The following is a 27,634-nucleotide window of genomic DNA, read 5'->3' on the forward strand; positions in this document are numbered from 1 at the left end:
ACCTGTTCAATTCTGTGTTACAGACAGAACAGAGATTTTGTCACAGGTAAGAACATTCAACTCTCCAGTGTGTTCTGAACAGCTGCTCCCCCTAGTGGTTGAACAACATCACTGCAGAAGCCATGTCAACGCCACAAAGAGATGATAACTGGTCAATTCTGTAAATGTGTGAAGAATATAAGAGAGGAGATCAGTCTGTCTGTCTGCCTGTCTCTCTGTCTGTCTGTCTTTCTGTCTGTCTGTCTGTCCTTCACCCACATTGTATGTGCGCACACACACACACACACACACATGAACACACAACGTAGTTCAAGTCCCACACACACATGAACACACAACATAGTTCAAGTCCCACACACACATGAACACACACATGAACACACAACATAGTTCAAGTTTCACATACACATGAACACACACACATGAACACACAACATATTTGTTTCACATACACATTAAAGGACGAGTATGTAGGAAATAATGGAAAATAAATTGTAACCATTCCAAAAATGATCACCATATGTTGTCAGAGAGTAAGGAAACATGATGAATTGAAGTAATGGCTTATTTGACAACATTACTATAATCTGTAAAACCCCGTAAAACCCATGAAAAAAATTAGTTACAGGGTGGAATCTCTTGGAATGTTCGTTTATGTTTTGAACAATTAATTCTAGAATAGCGTATTAATAATGGGCTGGCGTGTCCTCCTATTTGTGTTGCCAAATTAGCAAAGGCCAACTATCAACTTGCTGTCAGTTGTAGTCAAGAACGCCTACGAGAGGCAGGCAAATTTCCAAAATTAAAACAAGAAACAAATTAAGTGGACATCGGAGGAGCTTCCTGAGATGGCGACGTCTTCGTCAAATGAAGAATATCAAGTCTGACGCAGAGCTGGCCATATTTCTCCACAACAGGTAGCCTATGCTAAACTTCATCTGCATCGCTAACTTCAGCTAAATATGTTACGTTGGTTAGAGAGGTATTTTTTGTTTTCACTGTTTCCGTAATGTGTAGCTGGGTCATGGTTGGAGAAACGTTAAAGCAGCTGCAGGTCAATTAACTTTAGCTAAGTCTTCATTAGTGCTACGTCTGGCAACCCAGAAGAGGCTCGCGTCTGGTAGTCTTGAGAACGTTCACCAGTGATTTTGGCCTACAGAACGTTCGCTAACAATCCTACAAATCGCTCCTTTAACACACAACATAGTTCAAGTTCCACACAGCACAATGCTACCCATTAATTCCCTTTTGATTTTCCAGAATCCACAAGTTTGTGGCATCATCGTAATTGACAAGACTGCCTTCATTCATGACTTTATTCATTTTCATCATAGTCCTCTCCCTGCAAATCATCATCAAACAATCAATTTGGCTCAGATCCAATCACCACGGTGCTTCTGGAGCCCAGAGGGGAGGGGGGTAATTTGATTGGCTGCTGAGCTCAAACATCAACAACCTTTCACGAAGCTGAATGGCAGACTGTACCTTTAATAGTAAATAGATTGGTACATTAAACTCTTACCAAATTGTTTCAAAAGTGCAGAAATCTTGTAAATGAAGGCTTTAAATGCAGCTGTGTACTCAATTCAAAATAAATGCATACCATCCACAGAAATCCACACCGCAAAAGCGATTGTATTTGAGTGCCCAGGCTTTAGGGACATTGGAAATTGGTTTTAATGACCTCTTGGCCAGTCGTACCTGCAGAGCAAATCTCAAATTTGCCAAAATTTGGTATGGGTATCCCTGGGCTAAGTTCAGACTATACCTTTACCTTTACCTGAGGAGGACCAGTTCAGAACTGAAATGACTCATGGCTGATAGCAGACTTACAAACAAATACATTCACACTTACACACATTTACACACACACACACACACACACACACACGCACACACACACACACAGATGAAGACACATTGAAACAAGACAACATTCCTACCATCAGTTTACATAGGCTGATTATGGTTAGGCCTATTTGATAAGTATTTGGTTGATGAATGTGAGGTTATGTCTATGGGAGCTCTGTTCAGCCCAAGTGACCAGTGTTGCCTGTGCCTAGCCAGACGTTTCTTATGATCATTTTGCCCATGTCATCCATCTCCTGTCCTCATCCATCCATGATAAAGGGGGGATCACAAACATATTATCTTGTCCAGGAGACTCATAGCTCACTGGAGATAAAAGACAGTCACAAATCTAAACCCTCTCAAATCTAAACAGAACACAAGTCCAAACAATCTCTCTCTCCCTCTCTCTTTCACTCTCACTCTCTCTTTCTCTCTCTCCCTCTCTCTCCCTCTCTCTTTCACTCTCTCCCTCCCTCTCTCTCTTTTTCTCTCTCCCTCTCTCTTTCACTCTCTCTCCCCCCCCTCTGTCCCTCTCTCTTTCTCTCCCTCTCTCTGTTCTCTCTCTCTCTCCCTCTATCTCTCTCTCTCTTCATCTGCCAACACATGGAATACTGCCACAGAAGAAATTCTCCGAGCTATGAAAATATGAAGAGTGTGGAATGAAAAATAAGTGTGTGGACTGTCTGAGGTTTTGGCCACTTGCACTTTCAGACTGATGTACATGTCTTAGGTTGCGGTCAGACATATTTGATTACCTAACAAAATACTCTTAACTTTCCTGAAACTACTTTGTTGCCAATTTGCCTGTCCATCTAAGATTACAAATTGTTTTCAAGCTCTCTTTGTAATTTAGGACATACTATGTGAATGACTGTGCCTTATGCAATGCTGAGAGAGAGAGAGAGAGAGAGAGAGAGAGAGAGAGAGAGCGCTGATGCTCAACATGTTTTTAATGTTGTTATTATGTGGATGGGCCTCCTTAAGGCCCTGCTGCATGATAGCATGTAGAGAGTTAGCTAATTGGAGCAGTTTAGAGGAGTTCAACATATAGAGGGCTGTTATGGCTGTCATAATCAGCTGCTGCTGGTTGTATTCAATTTCAGAAGAGGATGTCTAAGTATTTGTACATTTGAGAAAAATAAATAAATATAAATAAATAAAAATTCCCTGCAAGTGAAAAAGAAAAAGAGACAATGAAGTAACGTCAACCGTCAAGCATAACTCATGTAAGCATATGCAGCTTCTCTATAAAGCAGTTAAATCCTATAAATGCACTGCGAGAACAGGACTAACTGAGTTGGGATGAGATTCCTCTTGGGTGTCATGTCAGTCTGATCACAGGCTTCACTTGAGACGTGTGGAAAATAATACAAGTTCCACACGGCTATTGACCTCTGCAGGAAGAGCATGTGGAATAACAGCTGCAGAAGTATTTTCACCACAGAGCATATTGGAAAATATTTGACTTGTGAATAAAGTGCATTTTTTGGAGAGTATACGCTTCCGATGTTGCAGTGTAGTCAGCAGCATATTTCCAAATCCATCTCTGCGACCGCAAGCTCCGTTTCTATCCGCTTAAAGTGTTTTCCTTTTCACAACATTGAATCCCTGCATGTAACACACTTACACAATCTCTTTTTGTCATTTGACATGATTTCCATTTATAATTGTCTGGCTAGCTTGGTGGGCAAACATAATAATAATAATAATAATAATAATAAAAGAAGAAGAAGAAGAAGAACAACAATTAAGTACTTGCTAGTGGAGCCTATTTGTTGTGTACAGAGGCTGCTTTGTTGGTCATTTTGTGTTGTTTGCTTTGGTTCGTTGTCGATATGTGTTGGTGGAGGCCCCGTCATGAGCGTGGAGGGGGGTGAATCTGGGACGCCAGACACCACTGTTGAGCCTTCTGGAGGTGTCATGGGCATAATTCATTGAAATGTCTATGGAAAGTGCCTGCTTGATAACCCCAGTGAAATGCTTTTGAAGACTGTTCTGTTGGTGTTTTTGTTAGTGATTTGTGATTTGTTAGTTATTTTGATTTTGACGGTAAATAGGCTTGAAATCCCCTATTTATAACACAAGAAATTTAACATCTTTCCTGTGTATATTTATTATTATTATTATTATTATTATTATTATTATTAGTGACAACATTAATATTAACAATAGCAACAACAATGAAACAAATTGAAAATGAAAAACAAAAGACAATTGTAAGTGTACTCCATTATGTGAGGATATGGTTGTAAATAATAAAAATGTAAATAAATGTAAATCATTTTAGCTTTTAGTTAGCACTGTCAAGTGATTTATACTGGCATCTTAGCTACATTCATCTGAACGTAGTTATCAACCTACAAGTTCTTTGCATCACCATAATGTACACAGTGATAGATTTTTTGAAGGAATGATGGAACTGTAGCAAATATCTGCATTAATGCAATGCTTCTTGAGAAAAGGGTATCCTAATAGCACCATCTAGTGGCAAGAATATGTAAGTACTCTACTTACTGTTTCCTACCTGGAATTGGTGTCTGACTGTTTGTCTGTTACTTTTTTCCTCCCTCTTTGTCCTTAAATGCTGGCATTGAGCAAAGATCAATAACTTTCAAATAATATTTTGTATTTGTAACTTTTTTTAATTTTGAAAATTAAGAACATTGGAATACAAAGCATTGGAAGCATGTAATGGTGTTGCCTAAATGTGTTTAATTTCAAATTAAATTTCACTTCCTCCCTGATTCTTGAAAAAAGTTAGATCCAGTATTTATATCGTCTACAGTGTGTATTTTTACAGTCTGTCTAACTGTCCGTATAGTTCACTTTTTTTTTACTTTGTTCCTGATGATATCTTGCATGCCTAGCAAAATACTTAACTAAATAAATATGTAAATGTAAACATGTAAATGTAACAATATGAAAAAAATATAAATGTAACGATAACGGACAAATGTAAATGTAACAATAAATTAATATAATAAACAATTGAATTAAACAACAAATTCAAAGTGGCCACTGCAGAGCTACAATAATGTCTTGTAGAACATAAAACATCTACTCACCACCAAATGTGGGCGTGTGAAAGCAAGTAAGGTACTGTATTCCTACTCACCACCAAATGTGTGAAAGCAAGTCAGGCACTGTATTCCTTATGGTAAGCAGCAATCAAGTCATTTCGGCAAGCCAGTTGGGTCAAACCCATTTTTCCACAGAGAAATCAGACACAACCAGATATGCAAACTGCACAAAAGATATAACCTTATTGGCAGAAGTAAATACAATACATACTAAATAAACTATGTGATTCTTCTTGGTGTCAGACATTTCAGTTGGTCCCAAACCAAGAAGACATTCTCTGTTCTGTTAGTTACAACAGGGGCTTACTAGCTCCGTTTGGTAGTCTGCTTCTCACGTCTACAAGTCGTAGTGGTAGTAGTAGTGTAGTGGCTACAAGTTTAGTGGCTACAAGTCGTAGTGGTAGTAGTAGTTTAGTGGCTACAAGTCGTAGTGGTAGTAGAAGTTTAATAGTAGAAGTTTAGTGGCTACAAGTCGTAGTGGTAGTAGAAGTTTAATAGTAGAAGTTTAGTGGCTACAAGTCGTAGTGGTAGTAGAAGGTTAGTGGTTACAAGTTGTAGTGGTGGTAGTAGTGTAGTGGCATTTACAACTACATCCGTTGGACAACTCTCCGTTGGCTTGTGAGCTCCAGAAATCGAAACTTAATCAGGCCAATGAAATCGTGTATAGAGTCGTTAGGTGGGCTTAACATAATGATTGATGGCAGAGTTGCAACGGTTTGGCTTGAATTCCCTGCTACTTGAAAACAAATAAGATGGATGTTGCTGTTGGCGAACAGTGTGACACGAGTTAAGCTTTTATTAAGTTGGCAAACGTTTGAACTACCCAACTAGCTCCGCTAGTGGGAAACGCATGGGACTCATAGCGCTGCCGCTGTCCTATTGCGTGCAGAGGGAATTTGAAAGACAACTGATTATCCTGCCCCTCAGACTGAGCACTGCGAACGGTGAGTGCCCAGACCCTACATTTTAATGTGGGTCTGGCTCGTCAGGCTAGAACTGGGGTCCACGATCCGAAACCATGTAGGCAGGCACTCCCCACCTCGTGAAGACTTCATCCTTCAGGATTTTACAGACACGTGGAGTCTTCGCATCTTTCATTGGGAACAACTCCACCCACTTGATGTAATAATCCACGACAACCATGAGTATTGTGTTCCGGGCCTTACTGAGTGGGAATGGACCCATGAAATCTACTCCAATCATCTCACCAGGAGTCTGGACGTTCGTCTGTTGTAATTGGCCAGCAGGTCTTTCGTTTGTTGCTTTATACTGCTGGCATTTCTGACACGAGCGGACATGATCCCACACATCTTTTCGTATAGATGGCCACCAGGCCACCTCCAAGATCCTGTGGAGGGTCTTCATCCTTCCAAGATGGCCTCCGAGAGGACTGTTATGAAAGTAAGCAAGGAACTCTGGCACCATCTTGCTCGCGACCACCAGCTGGTAGTTAAATCCAGTGTATTTGGATGGCACGCCACGATACAGAACTCCCTGCTGGTCTTGATAGTGGACTCGGCCTGGGCTGGTTCTTGGTTCTTCTCGCCTCAGCTCTTCACAGACAGGATCTGTCTGCTGTGCTTCTTCAATCTCCTGTAGAGTTGTTGGCAGTTCAGCCCAGTGTGTCTTGGCTACAGCAATGCACATGTCCCCTGCAGGTGAGCGGGACAGGGCGTCGGGGACAACGTTGCAACACCCTTTCTTGTAATGGACGCGGAATGAAAAAGGCACTGTGATCAGTGAAGACATCAAAAGTGCTCCCCTCTAAATAATGCCTTCACTTCTCCACTGCCCACACTACAGCCAGACATTCTTTTTCTGCTGTGGAGTACCTCACTTCTGCATCCTTTAGTGCCCTAGACGCATATGCAATTGCCCTTTCTTCACCATCAACATTCTGGGTGAGAATGGCACCCAACCCCACATCACTCGCGTCAGTGTGCACCTGAAATGGGTGATGGATGTGGGGATGCACCAGGACAGGCGGAGCCTGCAAAGCCAGCTTAAGCTGCTCAAATGCTGCTTGGCAGTCTGCGGTCCAGTTCCAAGCAACCGCTTTCTTTTTCAGCTGGTTCATCGGAGCAGACACATCAGCCAGATTCGTGATGAATTTATGATACCAGCCCACAAGCCCCAGGAATCTTTGCAATGACTTCAAGTCGGTTGGTGCTGGGTAATTGCTAATAGCTTCCACTTTAGAGGACTCTACCTCAACTCCCTTGCCTGACACAACATGTCCCAGAAATTTTAACTGGGTCTGCAACAGGTGGCACTTCTTGACATTGAGAGTGAGATGAGCTTGGTGGAGCTTTTGGAACACTGCCTCCAGGTCACTAAGGTGCTGTTCTAGGGACCTAGAAAAGACGACTATGTCATCGATATAAACAAAGCAAATTGTTCCTCTTAGCTCACCTAAGACATGTTCCATGAGTCGCTGGAAGGTGGCGCCGGCGTTACGCAAACCGAATGGCATGACTTTGAAATGATACAGGCCCATGTGTGTTATCACCGCGGTCTTCCGCTTGCTGTCTTCATCCATCTCTACCTGCCAGTATCCGCGTTGCAAGTCCAATGAACTAAAGACACTTGCCCCCTGCATGGACTCTAGGATTTCATGCACAATTGGCATCGGATACGCATCATGGTGGGTTTTGGCATTTAACTTGCGAAAGTCGACACAGAATCTATAAGAGCCGTCTTTTTTGGGTACCAGGACTGTTGGGGAGGCCGAAGCTGACGAGGATGGCTCGATGACACCCTCCTTCAACATCTTCTGAATGTGTTCCGCTATGATGCACTGCTTTTGAGGCGACACCCTACACGCCCTTTGTCTCACTGGCACCTCATCCAAAGTTAAGATCTGATGCTTGAGGACATTAGTGACACCTTTGGTCTCTGTCCAGACTGAAGACCATCTCTGCAGCAATGGTCTCACTACTTCTGGCTGCATTTCCAGCAGTGGGGTGATGTTTGAGTTAGTGTCTGTGGCCTCCGTGACAGCAAGATAAAAGTGGACTCCTGGCCCATCTTGGCCCCATTAAAGAGCGTCCCGGGACTTCCGTGTGAACTTATGTTCTTTGCCGCCGGGGCAAACTGAACTTTCCCATATGCGGCTTCAAAACCATCTGACTGGCACATAAGAAGTCCAAACCCAGCAGAAGTGACATATACAGATGCTTATCATCCAGGACAAATACAGCGGCAGAAAGTTGTAGGTCATGCAGCCGAAAGAGCAATGTTGTTCTCCCAATAGCAGTACTCTCCTGTCCATTAGCCATAACAAACCTCTGACCTAAGCCTGTGCTTAATGGCTCATCTTTCTTTTTTATCTTTTCCCACAGGCTTCTTCTCATAAGTGTGAAGGTGCATCCTGTGTCTACAACAGCATCTCCTACAATGCCTCTAACCTCCACAGGAACCACCAGGAGATCTGGCATGCCTTGAACCACAGCTAGATCTGCCTCCCTGCTCTTTTCAGGCCCCTTTTTTGCAGTTTTTTGGAATTTTTTGTCCTGGCGGGCTGGCCTGCTGCACACGTGTCCAATATTCTTTTGTGTTACTCCAGTCCCTCTCTATTAAAGATCCAACCTTTACAAGTTGTTCCACTGTCCGAACAATGCCTCGTAATCCACTGGCTAGCCGTGGGTTACATGCATTCAAAATACGCCACACAATTTCCTCTTCCGGCATATCAGAGTGCAACTTAAGACACAAGGCCCGATAATCATATGAGAAATCTCTCAGGCACTGTGATGGGGTTTGCACCATGGTCCGTAACTGCTCTTCAATTTCTGATTGTTAATCAGAAGACAGAAAGGCTACCAGGAATGCTTCCTTGAATTCAGCCCAGTTTGTAATGTTTGAACAAGTAGCGACCCACCAACTATGTGCTGAGCCTTTCAGGACAGTGTTAAGTTTATAGAATTATTGTACCGGCGGGAATCTACAGTAGGCCCGCTCCATTCATTCACTCATAAACAAAACAAAGTGCGCGCATCGCGCCAGCAACCCCAAAATCCCCACAAAACAACCCACAAAACAATTTGTCCAGTATATTGTCCAATAGGTCAAGACCATGTCCTTGGCAAAACAATGTCCTTTTGGGAAGTGGCAGCCTCTCCACGAACGCAAAAAAATAAGGAAGGACACAGCGGTCCGGTTTTAAAAACCCCGCGTCTCACCAGCCTGTCCTTGTTGGCTAACGTCCGTCCAGATTAGAAATCCCCATATAGAAAAAAAGACAAAGTATCCAACAATGTCCTAGAGAACGAAAAAAGGGTAATCCGAGACTGTGCGACGATACTCCACACTCACGTAGTCCAACATGTCAAACACATAGGCCTGTTCGCGCTGCCCCTACCTAACGTGATAGCAGAACATAAGAAAACTTTGAACCTGTCCCACGAACGCCTCCCATTGATTGACAGGCCAATTGATGGGAGTTCCTCATTACCAGTGTGAAAATCAGTCCTATACCCGTGTGTTTACTTCAGTTCTGGTAGCCTATCTAATGTTCATGACTCACATAATTACTATTATACAAACAGTAACATTCAAAACCATACAATGAGTACATGCTCAAAATAAAACACATCATTTTAATGGGTGACCATTACAGCATTAAAACTGATCTTTTCTGATCTTCACTGATCCATTGTAGAATGGTTTGAAGGGGCCCAACATAGAAAAGTTTGAGAAGCCATGGCCTAAAACATCAACAATTTGGGCAGTATTTGGTGGTTGCATGTTAGAAGTGAATTAGGTCGCGATGGTCTGTTGTTTTTAAAAAGTGGGTCCCCAGAAAAAAAAGTTTGGGAAACACTGATTTAGAGGATGAAAGGATGCAGAGGTGTTTAGAGGATGAGAGGATGCAGAGGCATTTAGAGGATGAGAGGATGAGAGGATGCAGAGTTGTTTAGAGGATGAGAGGATGCAGAGGTGTTTAGAGGATGAAAGGATGAGAGGATGAGAGGTGTTTAGAGGATGAGAGGATGCAGAGGTGTTTAGAGGATGAGAGGTGTTTAGAGGATGCAGAGGTGTTTAGAGGATACAGAGGTGTTTAGAGGATGAGAGGTGTTTAGAGGATACAGAGGTGTTTAGAGGATGAGAGGTGTTTAGAGGATGCAGAGGTGTTTAGAGGATGCAGAGGTGTTTAGAGGATGCAGAGGTGTTTAGAGGATGCAGAGGTGTTTAGAGGATGCAGAGGTGTTTAGAGGATGAGAGGTGTTTAGAGGATGCAGAGGTGTTTAGAGGATGCAGAGGTGTTTAGAGGATGCAGAGGTGTTTAGAGGATGCAGAGGTGTTTAGAGGATGCAGAGGTGTTTAGAGGATGCAGAGGTGTTTAGAGGATGCAGAGGTGTTTAGAGGATGCAGAGGTGTTTAGAGGATGAGAGGTGTTTAGAGGATGCAGAGGTGTTTAGAGGATGCAGAGGTGTTTGGAGGATGCAGAGGTGTTTAGAGGATGAGAGGATGCAGAGGTGTTTAGAGGATGAGAGGATGCAGAGGTGTTTAGAGGATGAGAGGATGCAGAGGTGTTTGGAGGATGCAGAGGTGTTTAGAGGATGAGAGGATGCAGAGGTGTTTAGAGGATGAGAGGATGCAGAGGTGTTTAGAGGATGAGAGGGTGCCGAGTCATTACTGGTGTTTCACAAAATTTGGAAAAATGTTGCCCAAAATGTCAAATTCCACTGAATTTTGAGAAATTCCTCACAAATTATTTTGAACCCATCATGCTAATAAGATGGATGGCACTCATGATTGTGTGTGTCTACCTGTCAGTCTGCCTCCACTCCCATGTTTCATGAATTAAAGTAAATATGGTATATTTCTTTTATACATACAAAAGCCTTCTTTTCTCTTAACTATTGTTAACAGATGTGTCAAAATCTGCAGTGAGTACCTTCTTACATGGGTCTTTCCATGTCAAATTAGATAAGGTTTTTGCTGCACGGTCACAGATTTGGTTCAAACCTTGTTTATATCTGCCGTTGATATTACTTCAGTTCAACAGCCTGAAATACACATCATTTGGGCAGCGATGTTTAGACAACAGTGTTATTCATAGCCAGCCCAGAACACTCATGTTCTCAGCACGACTGACAGCAAACAGTTATAGTGTGCACATCCCACCTTCTGGCAGGTGCAGGACAAAAGAAAACTATACTCAATTGAAAAAATATAATGTCCGCAACACTGCTTTTGACTCCCAATTATTTAATGCAACGTTTCGACCCTGCTGGGTCTTCTTCAGGCAAATGTTGCATTAAATAATTGGGAGTCAAAAGCAGTGTTGCGGACATTATATTTTTTCAACTCAGCACAACTGAACCATCTTTATGGCATTTGCAGTTTTACTTTTACTTTTTGGAGAAAGGAGTGACATTAAGGGTATTATAAACTTTTTTTGGTGGGCATTCATATCAATCATGGTTTTGTCTTTAAATACAATATTTTATTACTGTTTGAGTTCCCCATACACAATGGGCATAACAATAGGACATTAAGGACATTAAGGATAATGTTATTTTCAGTCATTTTTTTAAAAGATTGAAATGATATGTGGGGCAGCTAGTGGAAACTTGAAAATCTATGTGGAAATAGCTCAATATATTGACATTTAGTGTACAAAGTGTTTTGCCAAAGATAATTAGATACATTGTGTTCCTCATTTTTCAAATTTGTTGTTCCTCATTTCTAAATGTTGTTGTTCCTCAGAAACGAGATAGAGTTCCTAGGACATGATAATGAAGAAGCAGAAGCAACATTGCAATTAACCAAGTGTTTTTATCTGTGAAGGAAACATGGTTAAAAATTGAGACTTTGTACTCAACCATTGTACTCAACCATTGTAATGTTCCCATGTAGATTTTCAGGTTCCTACTAGCTACCCCACATGTCATTTTTGGTCAATGATATTCATCAAAAATGGAAACAACACAGTTTTATTCTTAAAGTACCAATGTTCATATGCTATGTATAATTCAGATAGGCTATTGGCACAACGTTAATAACGAGTGTTAAAGTCCAAGAGCAAAGAAATTATGAAAACACTGGAATTTATTTATTTATTTATTATTATTATTATTATTATTATTATTATTATTATTATTATTATTATGTATTTATTTATTTATTTATTTATTTATTTATTTATTTATTTATTTTTAGAGGTCTTCACTTTGGGACCTACACATTATGCTTAGCAACTTTGAGCAAAATCTGAAATGGAGCTGCAATTATTTGACACCGAATGACCCTGTAGTCTTATTAATTGTTAAAATTCCAATCCCATCAGAACGAGTTCAGTTTAGGTTAACAAAATGTGCAATCAATCTATTTTCAAAGTTGTGGGTGAAGCGATTGTCTACTTCCCAAAAACCCTCATGTTGTTGCCTTTAAAGCTGTGAAATCCAAATATGCCAATCAGGGAAAATATTGGCGAGGTTAATTAAATAAATTAATTAATTAATTAATTAATAAATAAGAAAACTTACCTATTATGACGGAAGTCAGCTTTTCAGATGACAGACTATGATTTCATTGCACAATTCCACCGCTGTGTGATATTCACCCCAAAAATGACCAGACAGAGTATGTACTGCAGCAGGTAAACTGTAGGTTATCCAGAGAACACTTTCACACTCGCAGTTCCACATTTGTCCAATAGATGGGAGCAGAGGACAACAAGCTGAGAGTAGAAAGTATTTTACTGCGCTTAACTACAGTATAGAGTGGAGGTGCGGAGTTTGAGTTAGGAGTTGTCGGTAGGTTTCTAAAGCCTTAAGTTTGGTTCCTTTGACAACAGCCCCAACTATTCATCAAATTGGAGTAGCCTAAAGTCAAGTCAGCCACAGTCCCAACGTGTTTTAAAAAACCGGAAACAGGAGAAACCTTTCTTTTTCAGTTTCCTTTGACTGACACTGGCTTGACGAGATGAGAGCAGTTGGCTTGCCATGGTAAACTCTCTCGGTTGTTCCTGGGTATGCAGCCCATGCATTGTCACGTGCAGGGGTGAGTATCAATCACATCACCACCTTATCTCGCCACGCTACAGTTTCTGTCCTCCCAGATTTCCAACTGTTGGCAATGTGACTTTGCTGTGAGCACGGGGCACTGGACCACAGCGCGCGTTAAAAAATGCATGACCACAGCGCAATAGGGAGAGATGAGTGAGCTCCTTTCAACAGAACTAGCTTGCAAATACAGTGACTCAGCCGTAGCCTATGCGAGCCCGCATGAAATATATATGCACACCACCAGCATCGGATTCGGCCGAATATTTCCTCTTTAAGAAACACACCATCATCATAGCCGTGTGCTCAATGTGTGGGTTCACAATTTTCTTTCGAAACAGCCAGACGTATTGTATAACAAGGGAATAGTCTATACTTAAGGACACACACACACCAAATGTCAATGCCTTGATCTTTGTATGTTGAATAAATTAACAAAATCACACTCTGATGGTGGTGAAAACTGTGGGTCATTAGACCCAGTGTGAAGTGAATAGGCTACGCATGCAGTTGAAATAAAGCTGCTTTAAAGAGACGGCGTGATATGTTATATCATATTCTATGTGTTCCATATGGGCAGAAGTGCTGAGGACACAAACAGCAGTGCAGTGGCATTGATATAGCTCGATCGACTAGCTTTGGTGGCAGTGGTCACATTTGCCCGGACTGGGCATTAAACGCTGGACTTGTTTGTGTGTACGTCTTAATGTTAGGTGTCTATTTCTGTCATGCTTTTATGAACCAAAAGAGGGTCAAAAGTGTTTTGGAAGATGAGCGGTAAGTGGAAATGCGTAGGGGGTTGATACCGGGCTGGGGCGCTGGGCTGGTGCCGATGGCCTATCGGGACTTCCGAGTGGTGGTTGTCCTGTAGCCTCGGGCATGTTTTACTGTCCATTTAGGGCAACTCCGCGTGCGCCCAGGCTCTTACCCTTGAGTTTAAACTCTGAAAGGCCGCGCTCCAGCGACGCCCATTAGATTTTCACATCGGAAGCTCAAAAAGTCTGGGTATCACTGGTGAAAAATTAACCAGGGAGCCGGGATTCCATTACACTTTGTGTCGTCTTACTCCTCGATCTTGCACAAATGGAAAACCAGTTCAGTGCTCCAACATCATTTGACTTCCCCGAGATGAAATATGTATGCGCGCGCTTGTTCTCAGCGGTCCCCTGGTGGTGGATACTTACTGGAGCGCGCGGATGCCGCTGTGTCAGACCGAGGCAGAAGGTGCGTCTGAACTGTGACCTCCCGTCCTAGGAACTCCATCCACAGCTACATGGGTGATATGAAATGCACAACATCTAAAACTGAAATCAGATGCTGAAGGGAAAAGAGATCTAGTTATTCCATGACAGACGTTTTAAATGACAGGTGTTCAGGCTAACAAATATATCTTACCCCATTAACATTCTCATAGCCTATGATCTATAGCCTATCGATGAATGGGTCAGGGGATCATACTCAAACATATCAATGACATATAACAACACAACGCAAAATATAGCTCTATTGTCGCACCACAAGGGGAGACAGATATTATTACAAGCTACATTTACGTTTTTTGTACCAGCGGAGTTCACTCGTTTTTCAACCCTGGTCCGTTTATAGTCGGAAAAAAAAACCCATGTTGTCAGGATCAGGGTCTTCAGTGAGATTTTCCGTCTTAGGGGCAACGACTGCATCGATTTCGAGGCTTCCACCGACTTCAGTTGGAGAATTCCTCCGTGGACAAGGGTATATCCGCAAGGTGGCGGTAGAAGGCCACATTACTGTTTGACCTACCGGGCGCCAGTCTCGGTAAATAGTGTGATAGCGTTTGTAGGGAATCGACGCTGTCAGGGGTTGTTTGCTCTGCTCAGAGTATGGGCTGTGTTCCCTGGGTAATCCATTCCCCGCTCTAAACGGAGGTTAAATTGATAAGAGCAACCAGGCCCGAGTCAATGTCCCATTTTTTGTTAGCAGTCAACCCAACGAGGTCTTTGGAGTGGCACAATGTGTTTTGAGCAACTTAGAGTAGTATTCCCTTATTATTTTGAGAATAACTTCATCAATAGAATGTCCAATGTGTTAAGTTAAAAAAAAAAAAACTAATTTATCTGTAAGAGCAATGGTATGTGAGTATGTATCATGTATATCGTATTATTATTATTATTATTATTATTATTATTATTGTTATTATTATTATTTTAGAGTTCCATTTGTTTGTCTCAAACAGAATTGTTTTTATATTGTGGGCAAAATATTTAAAAACCCCAAACCTACATCGTAAGCCAATACTGTTGGAGTAAAATCCGAGCAGTGTGCTATGTGTTCTTATGTCTCAAGTAAGCTGTGTAGTCCAGGCTCTTCAGTAGACCGACATGTTCATCACCAAGAGGCGGTAGCATAGACCTTAGTCCTTTATTAATGTGCAATTTAAATATAAAGCCATGGGAATTCGTCATCCCAAGCATGTATCTATATTGCCAATGATGTAACAAACATCTATTATATTTTTTTCTTTGTTGGACTATAAGAAAATGGCATGGGATTAAATCGCCTCTTTATATATATTTTGCACCTAATAGCCCACATATTGCGTGCCTATTGGTTTGGCTATAACACGTTTTCGATTATTCTTGTGTCAGAGACGGACTCTGCGTCTGTGTTGATTAAAAGATACAGGTTCAAAAGTTGCAATTCTCAAATGTAACTTTACAAAATGGTGTTTGAATTAATCCAGTCAATTTCCACTGCGGCCTCAACCAACTCTGAAACACCAGTTGGAATTCGGTGTCATCTCCCGAAGGTAAAACGAGAGGGCAAAATGTGATTATTGCCTTCAGCTGAAAGGGCAATCTGTCGCTCAAAATTGGTCCTCGGCTGAGCGGGTTTGGGTGTGTGGCCCTGTGTAGTCTAACGAGCGCATTCAGTGCGCTTGAAAATGGGGCTCGCTTTGGCTTGAAAAACCTTCCTGGGCCGAACAATAGGAGCCGAACGTCCATTCCCTGAGTCTAAAACAATCGCCAATTCATAGCCTACGAGAGATACAACCCCCCCCCCCCCCCCCCCCCACAAAAAAAAAAAGAAAGTAAAAACATGACATCTGTCTAAATGGTTCCTTGCTAATAAACCACTGACCAATGCCGTCTTTGTCGGGATGTCAAAGATTATTTACAGAATGCGTCGATTTATAAATGGTTTCATGATTGCCGGGTCCGAGTAGACTTAGGAAGCGGTGAGGGCTGTTGGTGGCTTAGGGGGCGACCCCTCTCTCGCAGTGGGGTTCCAAAAAGAGCGCCGCTAATTGAGAGGGCCGAGACGGTAAGGGACGGTCGGGGGGCGCATAGCAGGGCCAGGGCGCAGTTCAGACTGAGTGGTACGGCGTTTTGTTGAGGGACATGACACATGAGACGAAATCTCTCCCCCTCACTAACTCACGACACGTCCATATGCACACACACTCGGGGCATGTTATCTCTCTCTCTCTCTCTCTCTCTCTCTCTCTCTCTCTCACTCACACACTCACACACACTCTCTTTCTCTCTCACACACACACGTAAATACACAACCTTAATTAATATCACAATAATTTGTTGTCTTAAGAGTTAATAACCGCTGATGTATTTAACTTGGTCTAAACAATTATTTCATATATGTCCGTCCTGATGTATGCTATGGTTATTATGCTACGCCATATTTTTTCTATCCAGAATATAGGTGCCATATATGTTTTGTCATTCTCAATTAGGTACCGTACAGTCAACTGAGAATGTCATTCTTTTTCTTCTTAAATCATTATTCAAAACAAGAATAATATGTTTTTGTTATTGTCACTTTTAGTCAAAATCACACATGCGCCACTAGATGTTTTATTCTTAACTAAATAAAACTCGCCTGTCTAATGTTTCTTGTTCTCGGATCATTAATAGTTTTGGGGACAAAATATACTTTGTGTCGCAAATGCTTGCTAGCTTTTTGATGGAACATCTTGTCCACATATCATACTATGGATAAAGTCATGTTCAGTCAATTTGAAATAGCCCTGCAATGTAGGCTACAATAAACGAGAGCGTTAAACTAATGTTAAGACTAATATTAGTCACTTGTCACCATATGTAGGTTAATCACTTGAAATGGGGAGGTGAAGTAGAAAGACAATGACCATACGGGTAAAGGCAATCAGGGACACTGTGAAAAACATTCCAAAATATTGTATTAGTCGGTGTGTGTGTGTGTGTGTGTGTGTGTGTGTGTTTTGCGCTGATGTGGCCTATCTGTGTATACATTAGTATAATGCTATTAAGATGGCATGAGAATAGCTGTTGAAAACACAGGTGCTCGCGGCGTTTTAAGCTGCTCTCGCTCTGTCTGCTCAGTGTGCAGCAGGCGCGAGATCAGAGCACTCCCCACACCCCCTCCCCCCGCTAACCTCTGTGAGTGTGTGTATGTGTCAGTGTGAGTATGATGTGTGCAACGGAGGTGTGTTTCAGATGAAACAAGCTAAAGTTTGGTTTGCTTTCATGTTATTTTCAAAAAGGGGTGGGGGTGAACGTCGAGGGTGGTGGTGGTGGTGTGTGTGTGTGTGTGTGTTGGAGAGGTGGTTGGAATGGTACTAATCTGCATTAGAGCATTTCCCCTTGTGCCGACCAGTTTAAAAACGGTAAGCATCCCGGAAAGGCTATGATCCCATCTGCCCGCGACTCCAAATTAAAGTTCAAACGGCCGGCTTTTATACCGCTGAGCCTGTATCATAGCCTCTCGTGACCCTTCAATTACTATTTAATAGAATTATAGTTTTAAATCCCCGTAGTATTCGGAGTGAGGACACCCCAATCTTAGGCCTCGCCGTCGCGGCCGAGCCAGAAGTCAGAGTCCGTGTGAAGGGCTGTCTGTCTTTTTCTTATTTACTTTTCAGTGCGTTGGGAAGTCCCCTCTCCATCAGCCTACTAAACGTTCTCTCGTTGTTTTCAATCGCTCTCTCTCTCTCTCTCTCTCTCTCTGGTTCTCGCTCTCTCTCTCCAAAAACACACTGGCAGTAACGGGTCCAAACCAGTAGAGAAATTAAATGTTTTCTATTTACATAACTTGTTTTTCCGTTATTTTTATGTGTGTTTTGCCCTTTGTGAAGGTAGTATTTTATTCTTACTTCGAACTCTCCTTTTGCACTGCTTGAATGTCAGTGTTCGTTTTTGTAAGACGCTTTGTATAAAAGGGTCAGCTAAATGTAGAAATGGAAATTCAGTTGTTTAGTTTAGTAAAGACCACAAGTTGACTGACAACTTCTAATTGATAATTAAGATAAACTAGTTGTCAAACTGTTAAATAACTTTTTTTTTTTTTTTTAAAAAGGCAACACACCTTGGTTTGGATTTGGAATATCTTAGATAGAAATAATACAGCCTAGGCCTACCAACATTCTTTTCTACATTTAACTCGTCACAGGCCCCTTTGCGAGAGAAAATGGGCGTTGGACAGAGTGAAAACGGCCTGAACCTGTCAGGGACAGCTCCTCTAGCCTAGGCTCCGTCTGTAGCCTACTACATGCTCTGAATCCGGGTCAAAGGGAGCTGGCGTTCTTTGAGAGCTGCATGAATACACACGAATAGAAAAGTTGTGTTCAGTTAACCGATGAAATCTGAGAAAAAACAGGCCAGCGAAGGCCTTTCTCGACGCACTCTGTAGCCCAATAAAGCCCGGTAGCCTCTGCACGGAAAAGGTTATGGGAATAGGACAAATAGTCCATTCTGCCGTTTTTGACACAAACACCGTGAACAACACATGTACAGATTGGAGGGAGAAAAAAAATGTCACTTCTATTGTTGTTGCACTTGTCTCACATTCCGCTTCTCTTTCTGCGTGCATTCACGTATGAGTATCGCTCACCGCGATAGCTTTCACCCAAGTTCCATTGTGTTTGGATGCGAGCGATGCCTACAACGGCATGAACGCACCAGGCGCACATCACTCCCATTGATAGTGCTGGATAATTCAACAGTGACCTAATCCATCAAACACCGCCACGGCAATTAGCTTTGGCTTCTGTTATAACCAACTACTTGGCAGCGACACACGGTTATTATAGTAACAGGTCGCTACTGGGAAATAGGTCCATGAGAAAAAGCTATATGCATGCAGAGTGACGTCTATATGTCTTGTCATTTTAATTATGCCTTTCATCATTTTGAGCCCGTTTTAACTGAACACAACTAATTTGGAGAGGCATACAGGGTGCCCGTTAATAATGCGGAGACTACAATACCCCGTCCGATTTATACAGGCCTAACGTGTATGTCTAATTAAAGTTTGCATGAAACAAGTAATTTTCTGGAGATTTTGGGTTGATGATATTACGTGGATTTTGCCTCCATCTGTTTAGGTCAACCCTCCAAGTACCCGCACATTTATTGATAGAGGGAGAGGGAGAGCAAAAAAACCCCTCCAATTTAGGACTAATTTAATCTTAATCATAACGGGGACTTGTCTTGGCCAATATACTATAATGTTGAGTAAGAGGGGCGGAAGATAAGGATCCAGGCCTGGCCAAGCGGCGTGCTCAGCGGCCCAGGGTGGGTGATAGGGCCTATCTTCTCTCTGCAGATCGACTTAAAAGGTGAAAAGGGCTTAAATGCAGATTTACTTCAGTCACAATCAACTACTGATGATTGCACTCCAATCTGATTTTTTTTCCTGGTCCTTTTTTTTTCGGGGGGGTTGCAAGTCAGGCGACAGGTGCCATTTTGGCAATCGATCAGTTATAGCTTAATTGGTTGTCAACAGCTTTTTGGATGAAATGTGTGTCTAGACAACATTTTGATAATAAAGTCTGGAAAGCAAGTATATATCTCCTAATGCGAAACTGCAGAATTGTACCTACACTAGACTACACATGAACTCTCATTTCCCTAAATTAAGCTGTACACACTTCCTCACCGACACACACGCACACACACACACACACACACACACACACACACACACACACACACACACACACACACACACACCAACAGAGGTCACTGGGAGGTTCATGACTCCAGAAATTATTAATCTGTCTTCTGCCTTGCTACAGGTGTGCGCAATGGCGTATATTTTAAGAGTCTCTATACGAACCACTCAGTATTTTACTAACTAGTATTTAGTTTACTTTGAACCCACAATGTCAGGTTGCGTCTCTGCACTGTGGTTCCCTCTATACTCATCGAAGTTCATTGAATTATGCGCAAACTAGGCCTGTGCGGTTACGTTGTAATTTTGTATGTTTTTTAAACAGCATGCTACCTCTTTACAGATAACCTAAATATTGTTCTCTTCCTCTAGTCGCCATTTTTTGACATTTAATTATAGAAACACCTCAATGTCCTAGTGGTGTGAGTACTGACAGGCTGTGTGTTGTAAGGAGCTTTAAACGCAGGGGTTTGTCTAAAAGCGGGAACATGTTTCATGAAAAAGAAAGTTGTTTTGCGAATGTAGCTTTCTGTAAGGCGGAAGGCCTGGGGACGCTTTCTTTGCGCGCTAGAGAAAAGCTCTTTCAGCGGCCCACAATGGCAGATCGGGCCAGGGGAGGAGCCGAAGACGATTAGGCCATTTAATGGCGCGTTTGCCTAATTTCTGCATTCACTTATAACCATTAGCAAAAGCTAAGTCCAGTGGTGCGCCACACTGACCGGGACTTCGGTTAATACACGCCTGGGCATTTTTCATCCGCGCATAATGTCATTTACAAGCTTGGGGCTTGTAAGACAATATGTGGCCTAAGACAATATGTGGCCTATCCAGGGAAAGAACACTTTCACAACCAATCCAGCATGTCAACAACCACTCAGTCTGAATTCCGGAACCTTTTAGAGTCCGATAATTGTCCAGATGAAAATGTCTACCCGCAAAGAAAGACTTACTACAGCCGATGTAACAAAATGGAATACTGTATTTGATTTTTTTTAGAAATGTATACATTAACATAAACACGCAAGAAATAAACATTTAATAATAAGCGCTTTGAGCGAAGCACGGGGAAACAGGCTTAGACTTATAGGCTGTTGATGAATAAGAATTCCAAATTTTATATTATCTTTTTGCCTTGCATAAAATTGACTGATAATACATGTTCAGCTAGCTTCTTTATAAAGTATAAAAACAAACAAACAGAACGCCTAGAGCACTTAGTCATACGCTTTGACAAATATCTCATGTAGGAACACCAAGTCAAGAAAGTGTAGGAGAGAAAAGAGAATGGCAACGGTAGAGCAATATTATATACAGGCATGTTTCTACACATAGTATATTACAGACTGGGAGAAAGATCACGTTATTTAAGATATACATAATTCAATATAAAATCTTGAAATAAAAATAAAAATCTGATACAGTCATAACGATTCAGTTTCACATGTTAACCAGTACCCACACAGGCAGTGACAGAGTGTAGTAAAAAGGTGCTTAGGACTCAAATGATTGTCTGATGAACATAAAAGAAATACAAAAAAAGATTGCATCTTGTTTGCGCGTTACCATTTGGACTAGAACTGATAAAAAAAAAGAACAGAAGTTAAAATGAAAAGGCGACAAAACACCGGATTCTGGTAATTCCCTCTTCTCGGTGATCCTCGTAAAAATGTTTTCTCGAGGTTTATTTGTCTCCCCCGAATAACAAAAAATATAGATATCATGCAAGTAGTGATAGGGGCAAGAGGAGTCGTGGGTCCATAGAAAGCGCTTGAAAAAGACGTGCTTTTATTTTACTTATAATAATTATATCAATTGGTCCTTTTTATCTTCCCCGGTATTTCATAGTTTGTTTTTGTAAATCAGGTCCATGTTCCCTGTAAGTAATTCTCTTTTTTGTATCATACATCGCACTCGGAGTCACTGGATGTTACTGAGAGAATGGACGTGCCAGTGTCGACTCTCTCTGTCATACTGGACACGCTGGTGGTTGGACTGGCCGCGGTGGATGGCGATTCCGCCGAGCTGTGAGGAGTGCAGGCGGATTCTGAAAGGGACCGCATACCGTTCTGTCCTATTGCTTGGTGTTGAAGCCTGGAGCAAAGAAAGCGAGAAAATAGCATCGCAATTAGACCAGAATAAGGGCTATCCCTCCGTTTAACAGAGGCCTCTCCCGTCACTGATTTGAATGGGGACGCATTGATGCACGCTACTGGCTTATCGCTCATTCAGTGTGGTATTAAACGACTGCAGACAGCTGCTCCTGCCCAATGTGAATTATAGTGAAGATAAAGCACCCAGCACAAAACTGGAATAGTCGGTGCACCACAGTTAGGTTTTGCAATTACGGAAGATAGGCTAATGAATGGTGAAATATCCTACTCTTGGACATTGGTGTTCTCTTTGATGCGAGTAGCATTCTTTAATATTCTGGATCAACACGGCTCCTATCCTAATCTGCAGTCGATGGGAAAGATTAAGTCCACTGCCAAAAGCAGTGGACGAGGCCACATTTTTTACATCACATTCCATAAATTGTAGTTTTCTTGTTTTTTAACCAACAGTCTGTCTTGTGTTATTGATCTTGCCATTACATTCAAAGTATATTAATGGATTTTAAGATAGCATACATCCACATTATAGATGTTAATTAATAGACTGTTCGTTTGCTCCTGTATGTTGATAAAATAATGGATGCTATACGAGGTCTATTGAATTGACATATTTCACACAATAAATAATTGTGGTAATTTACGCCCACCTAGCCTGCATGGTCCTTAACCATGAGCAATTTGTGTATAAATAACAAAGTTATTGCTGAGAGCAGATATATTAATTGCGAAGGTTTCATTTTCTAATATGTAGTACAATAAAGTAGCAACTAAAAATGACTACCATCTTCTGTTGGGTGGGTCATATAGGCTAAGGGTTTTTACTAACAATCTAAATATTTTCATAATTTTATTATCTTCATTTTTAAAGGGGGCACAAATAGCTATTCATGATATAGGACTATTTCACTGCAATCTTTCTATTTTACAATTATGTCATTTTCTAGTTTATGAATGTTATTAAAAGTAACAGTTGAGGGTTGTTTTGAGGAGGTTTTTGAAGGTGGTTAAAGTGTTTTTACACTCAGGCGACGCTGACAGGTTTTATAACCAAACACTTTCACTTGTGGAGTAAAACCTCCAGAATAAACAACTCTTTTGACTTTGCAATCCCGAATCAGAATGCATCTAGGAATTTGAATGCAAGCAATTTAGTCAACTTCCTAATATCAAACAGTGCTAAATTATTTATTCTTTTTTATTTGAATAAAAAAAAACCCATGACGGGTGAAGCTGAAATGTTGCTAACCGTAGAGGAGCTTTGCTTTGTAACTTAACGTGCGTATCCCACAGTGGGACTATTTTTCGAAATCATTGTAAAAGATTATTAGTTATTTAACTGTCAATTGATGGGCCTACAGTAATATTTTATTCGCAATGCCTGTTTGAAGTGTAGCCAGGACTGCATGTCCTCAGATCTATGGGCTTCTATTTAGCTGCCTCTCACTCGAGATAAAAACAAAAATGTCGCCAGTCTGCACCTCAGTTCTCCCCCTCGTCCATATCTGTATACACTTCCGCTTCTTCACTTTATGAACCATACCAAGCATATTGGCATCTTAAGCACCACCAGTGGCAGACTTTTATTCAGTTTTCACTGAGAATATGGAAAGAGAAACTGACCTGTTTTTGGCTGCTGCGGCTCTGTCTCTTTGCCTCCGGTTTTTAAACCAATTCCCGACCTGTGTCGGTGTCAGTCCAGTGGCTTGTGCCAGTTCCCTTTTCTTGCTGGGGTTGGGGTACGGGTCCTGTAGGTACCACTCCCTTAACAGACTTCGCGTCCGCTCCTTGAAACAATGCGTCTTCTGCTCGCCGTCCCAGATGGTCCGGGGAAGCGGGAACTTCTTCCGCACCCGATACTTATCAACTGGTCCTAGGGGACGACCGCGGAGTTTCTCGGCCTCCTGATAGTGCGCCTCCAGCCACATGGCCTGAAGTTTGCCGTGGGAGTCCTTCGTAAACTTGTGGTTCTCCAAGATGTGATAGAGGTCTCGGAAATTCCCTGTATGGAAGGCAACCACGGCGCGAGCGCGTAGGATGGATTCATGCTTGTTGATCGCCTCGCAGGCTCCCGGTGCCACCGGCAGAGACCACAGGAAGCGTCCCAGCCGCTCAATGTCTCCGGTTTCCTCTAGCGTCTCGCAGACGCTCGCCACTTGCTCCGGCGAGAAGTTGAGGGTCGGTAGCTGAAACATTGACAAGTCTTCGGGAGACCTGGTGCTGGGCGCACTGCTCGCCACGAGCAGAGGGCGATCAGCAAAGTTTGGCAGGAAGAAATGGGAGGGATAAAGCTCTAAAGGGGATCTGAACACCATGGAAATGACCTGAGAGAGAAAGAAAATTATCAAGGAAAAGAAACGACGAGTAAAGATTGAATGATTCAATAGCTATCGCCTAATGACACCAGCCTCATAATATCTCCCCCTAAATCCACCGTGAGTGTAGCATTGAAATATTTTGTTTCGCTTTTCTATTGGTCTTCTTGGTGTCGTTGTGAGGTTGTCATGGCAGCCCTGCCAATCACTGTCAAGCGTGCCAATCATTAGCCAGTACGTAGAGGCTTTCACCACTTCTGCTGCACGCACGGGGGGTTATCAGGCGCTCCAATCTCTTCGCCATCCTCCACCACTACGGGCTCATGAAGTCGAAGCCGAGGCTCGCCTATTTGTTGAATGGAATGGGCAATTAGTGGGTGGAATATTATTGCGATCTTAACGAGGCTCGTTAAGGGCAAAGAAGATATGTGGCTAGGAGAGACGGAAGGGAGGGGGTCTGGGGTGACAGGTATAGGAAGATGGGAATCCACTTTTAAATAAAAGGCTTATAGCGGGGTCCGTTCGCACATGCTCTGCGCGAATCCCCCTTCCGTTGGCCAGCTTTTTATTATGTTGTATGGGGAGGCTCCTGGCACCGTTAGGCAGACACACAGCTGATAACGTATTCATAGATGGGGCTCCATCAGCTGGGAGTCGCATGCGCCAGTCTCTTCCGAATGTAAGGCCAGACAGCATATAGTTCAGTTGTTGACAGTTCCTTGGTCGATATTATGTTGTATTTTATTTTTTATTTTTTTTCTCAGTTTTTAAATTGCATGGCCTTATTTTTTGTGACAAGCGAAATAGTTCTCCCGGAGACCAGCTACGCCATCAGGGCTGGTCGTCATAACAAGCGCCTGTAGTCGTCCGCCAGCCCTCAGTTTCTTCTGCTTCGCGCTGCGGGTCAATCCTGGAAGTCTGCCCGTGTGCGACCATATGGTCGCTGGCTAACCGACGTTGAACGTTGCATAGCAATCCTCAGGATGAAATCAAAACGCTTAATGGCCATATTGGTTTATTTACAGACTGCGCAAGCCAGCACAGATTTTTGTTAAATTATTATTATCTAACAAAAAAATACGGAATGTCCGATGTAAACTTTGAGCAGGCCTGTTTTTCTTTATAGACTACCACCTTATTCTTGATGGCATGGTTGCGTCTCCATCTATCACGAGGTTTGAGTAGAGGGCTGTGTCAGAGGTCACGGCTGTATGGTTTTCATGATTTCACACAAAACGTCTAAACTGCCTTATATGCTATTTAGACAGGGCTTAGTCGGTGTTAAAATTGTGCCCGTTCACTCCAGTAAGAACAATGCGGACATTGTGAGGGCATGTATTGGGCGTAGCGAAACGTAGCATCTAGACTACAGCTAATCTGTTCGCAGCAAAGCTGACATAATTATCCTAAGCTGCCTTTCTACAAAATCATTGAGGAATTCAAAACTTTTCCTCCTTAAAAAAATGCATTCCACACCATTCGTGTGGATCTTTGTCCTTCTCAGTGGCAAGGCGAGACCTTTAGCATTTGTTTGTGTCAGTTATTGCTGATTCCCCACTGAAATTAGCATGCCCTGTTTATCAAAGATAGTAATTACGTTAATTTGCAGATTTGTATGTGTGCGTGTGTGTGTGTGTCTGTCGCTGTGTGCGCGCTTGCGTGTGTGTGTGTGTGTGTGTGTATATGACATAGAGAGAAGGAGAGACAGAGAGAAGGGTTGCAGTTGATCTCGCTGCAATCGCTGGGGCAGGTTATGTCTCCAGGACCAGGCCTGTTTGCTCTCCTGTCATACGAAACTCTGCTGAAGTAATTCCAAGTGGCACTTGAATTGGTCTTGTTGGAAAGCTTGTTGGACTGAAAATAACCCGCGGTATTTCCAGGCTGGCCGTGGTCCTAGTGTAAAAAAAAAATCTCTCACTCCCTCCCTCTCTCTCTCTGCCAATATTGTGGAGAGGAGCTGGACTACTATCTAAATACTTCAGGGCCCGAATCGCCAGGTGTGTTCCATGTTTGTCATGGTGCAGAGTTGAGTGGTTTGCATGCACAATAGATTATGGTCCATTATGGACGAAGCCTTGGAGGCAGCTCGGAAATTAGCTGTTTGGGTGAAGTGTAAAGTCTGAATGGGTTTGCAAAAGCTACTGGTAATTCACATTCTTTACCACAGCTTTTGTTTGCACTAAGCGTGTAATTAACACCACCAAACAAGTTTATTCACCTGCCCTAATTGTCTGTTTATCCGGCGCTCTTAATTCTCCTCGCTTAGTGATAACCAGCGGGAGACAGCCTACTCAAAGCCGACGAACTATTAGCTCCGTCTTTGTTTACTTACGGAGAAGCCGCCGACATTATAATGTCGACCGTGGTTAAGGCTGATGCTCGACTGACATCATAGCAAATATCCGTTGTCAGTGACGTTTCACGCGCTCCATTGATTTTTGGAGCTGCTTTGGAAACATACACATTGCCACTTTTGCTGCAACGGCTTTCATTATATCCCCCACCTTAATCTGTATTTAAAGTAAAATAAACAAAAAGGGTTGCGTCACGGCGCAAGAGGGGAGGCTAAACAGAGAATGGCTGGTGGGAGAAAGGTAAGCGGCGCACCCCTTCACTTTGCTTGCTGTTCACACCCGGAGACTGTTTTTGCCATATGTGAGCGCCGGTCTGCAAAGTCTTCGCCAACACCGGCGTGCGCGCGGTTGACGCGCGTGAATAATTTTGGGCTCTTTCCAAGTGGACAGCCTGGGAGGAATGCTAATGGCTGGGTACCGTTTTTTTCTCTCTCTTGGTGTTTGCTAAAAAGTTGTTTTAATCTGACGAAGTAGCAGTGTCTGTCGTCTTTTGGATCCACGAGTTCTGCCGTCACCAAGAATGCATCTGCACTGAAGGAGATGTTACTGAGGGTGGCAATGTATTTATTCCAGACATCAGTTAAGTTATAGAGAAGTTTGCTGAGGTTAAATATTGGTGGATTTCTGAGAGTCTCAACTCCTAATTAAATAAAAATGACATCTGGTTTACCATTATCTAGTCGTGCCGTTTGTTTTTGTTTTTAACTTAATCTCTTATTTTGCGTCTACCTCCACGCCCCTCTCTCTGTGTCTCCTCTCTTCTACTCTCCGTGGACATCTAACGGATGGACGAAGCAGGACTCTTCACCTTCAAGTAACAATGAAACCCCGTGACCCTGAATATCTGACCGACCCTGATTTGGTCTCGTGCAAAGGTGGATATGCTTCTCGGATTCTGTAAGTTTCTTTCTATCCGTCAGTGCACTCCAGTCGGCGCCTACCGTATACATACATATATATGGGCATGCCGGTCAATTCTGAATTTTGTGA

The 27,634-nt window shown here is 42.4% G+C and overlaps 1 protein-coding gene across 1 annotated transcript; it reads right to left on the reverse strand.

Annotated features, from left to right (window-relative positions):
- Positions 1–21,305: 21,305 nt before the first annotated feature.
- On the reverse strand, positions 21,306–24,418 carry six3a (SIX homeobox 3a). Its single transcript, XM_042065701.1, has 2 exons — positions 23,599–24,418; positions 21,306–21,958 (listed from the first exon to the last, which is right to left on the reverse strand). Exons 1-2 carry the CDS (start codon positions 24,288–24,290, stop codon positions 21,766–21,768), a joined length of 885 nt encoding a protein of 294 aa, XP_041921635.1. The 5' UTR covers positions 24,291–24,418; the 3' UTR covers positions 21,306–21,765.
- Positions 24,419–27,634: the final 3,216 nt, after the last annotated feature.

The sequence above is a fragment of the Alosa sapidissima genome, chromosome 16 (assembly GCF_018492685.1).
Source record: "Alosa sapidissima isolate fAloSap1 chromosome 16, fAloSap1.pri, whole genome shotgun sequence".
Taxonomy (NCBI): domain Eukaryota; kingdom Metazoa; phylum Chordata; class Actinopteri; order Clupeiformes; family Clupeidae; genus Alosa; species Alosa sapidissima.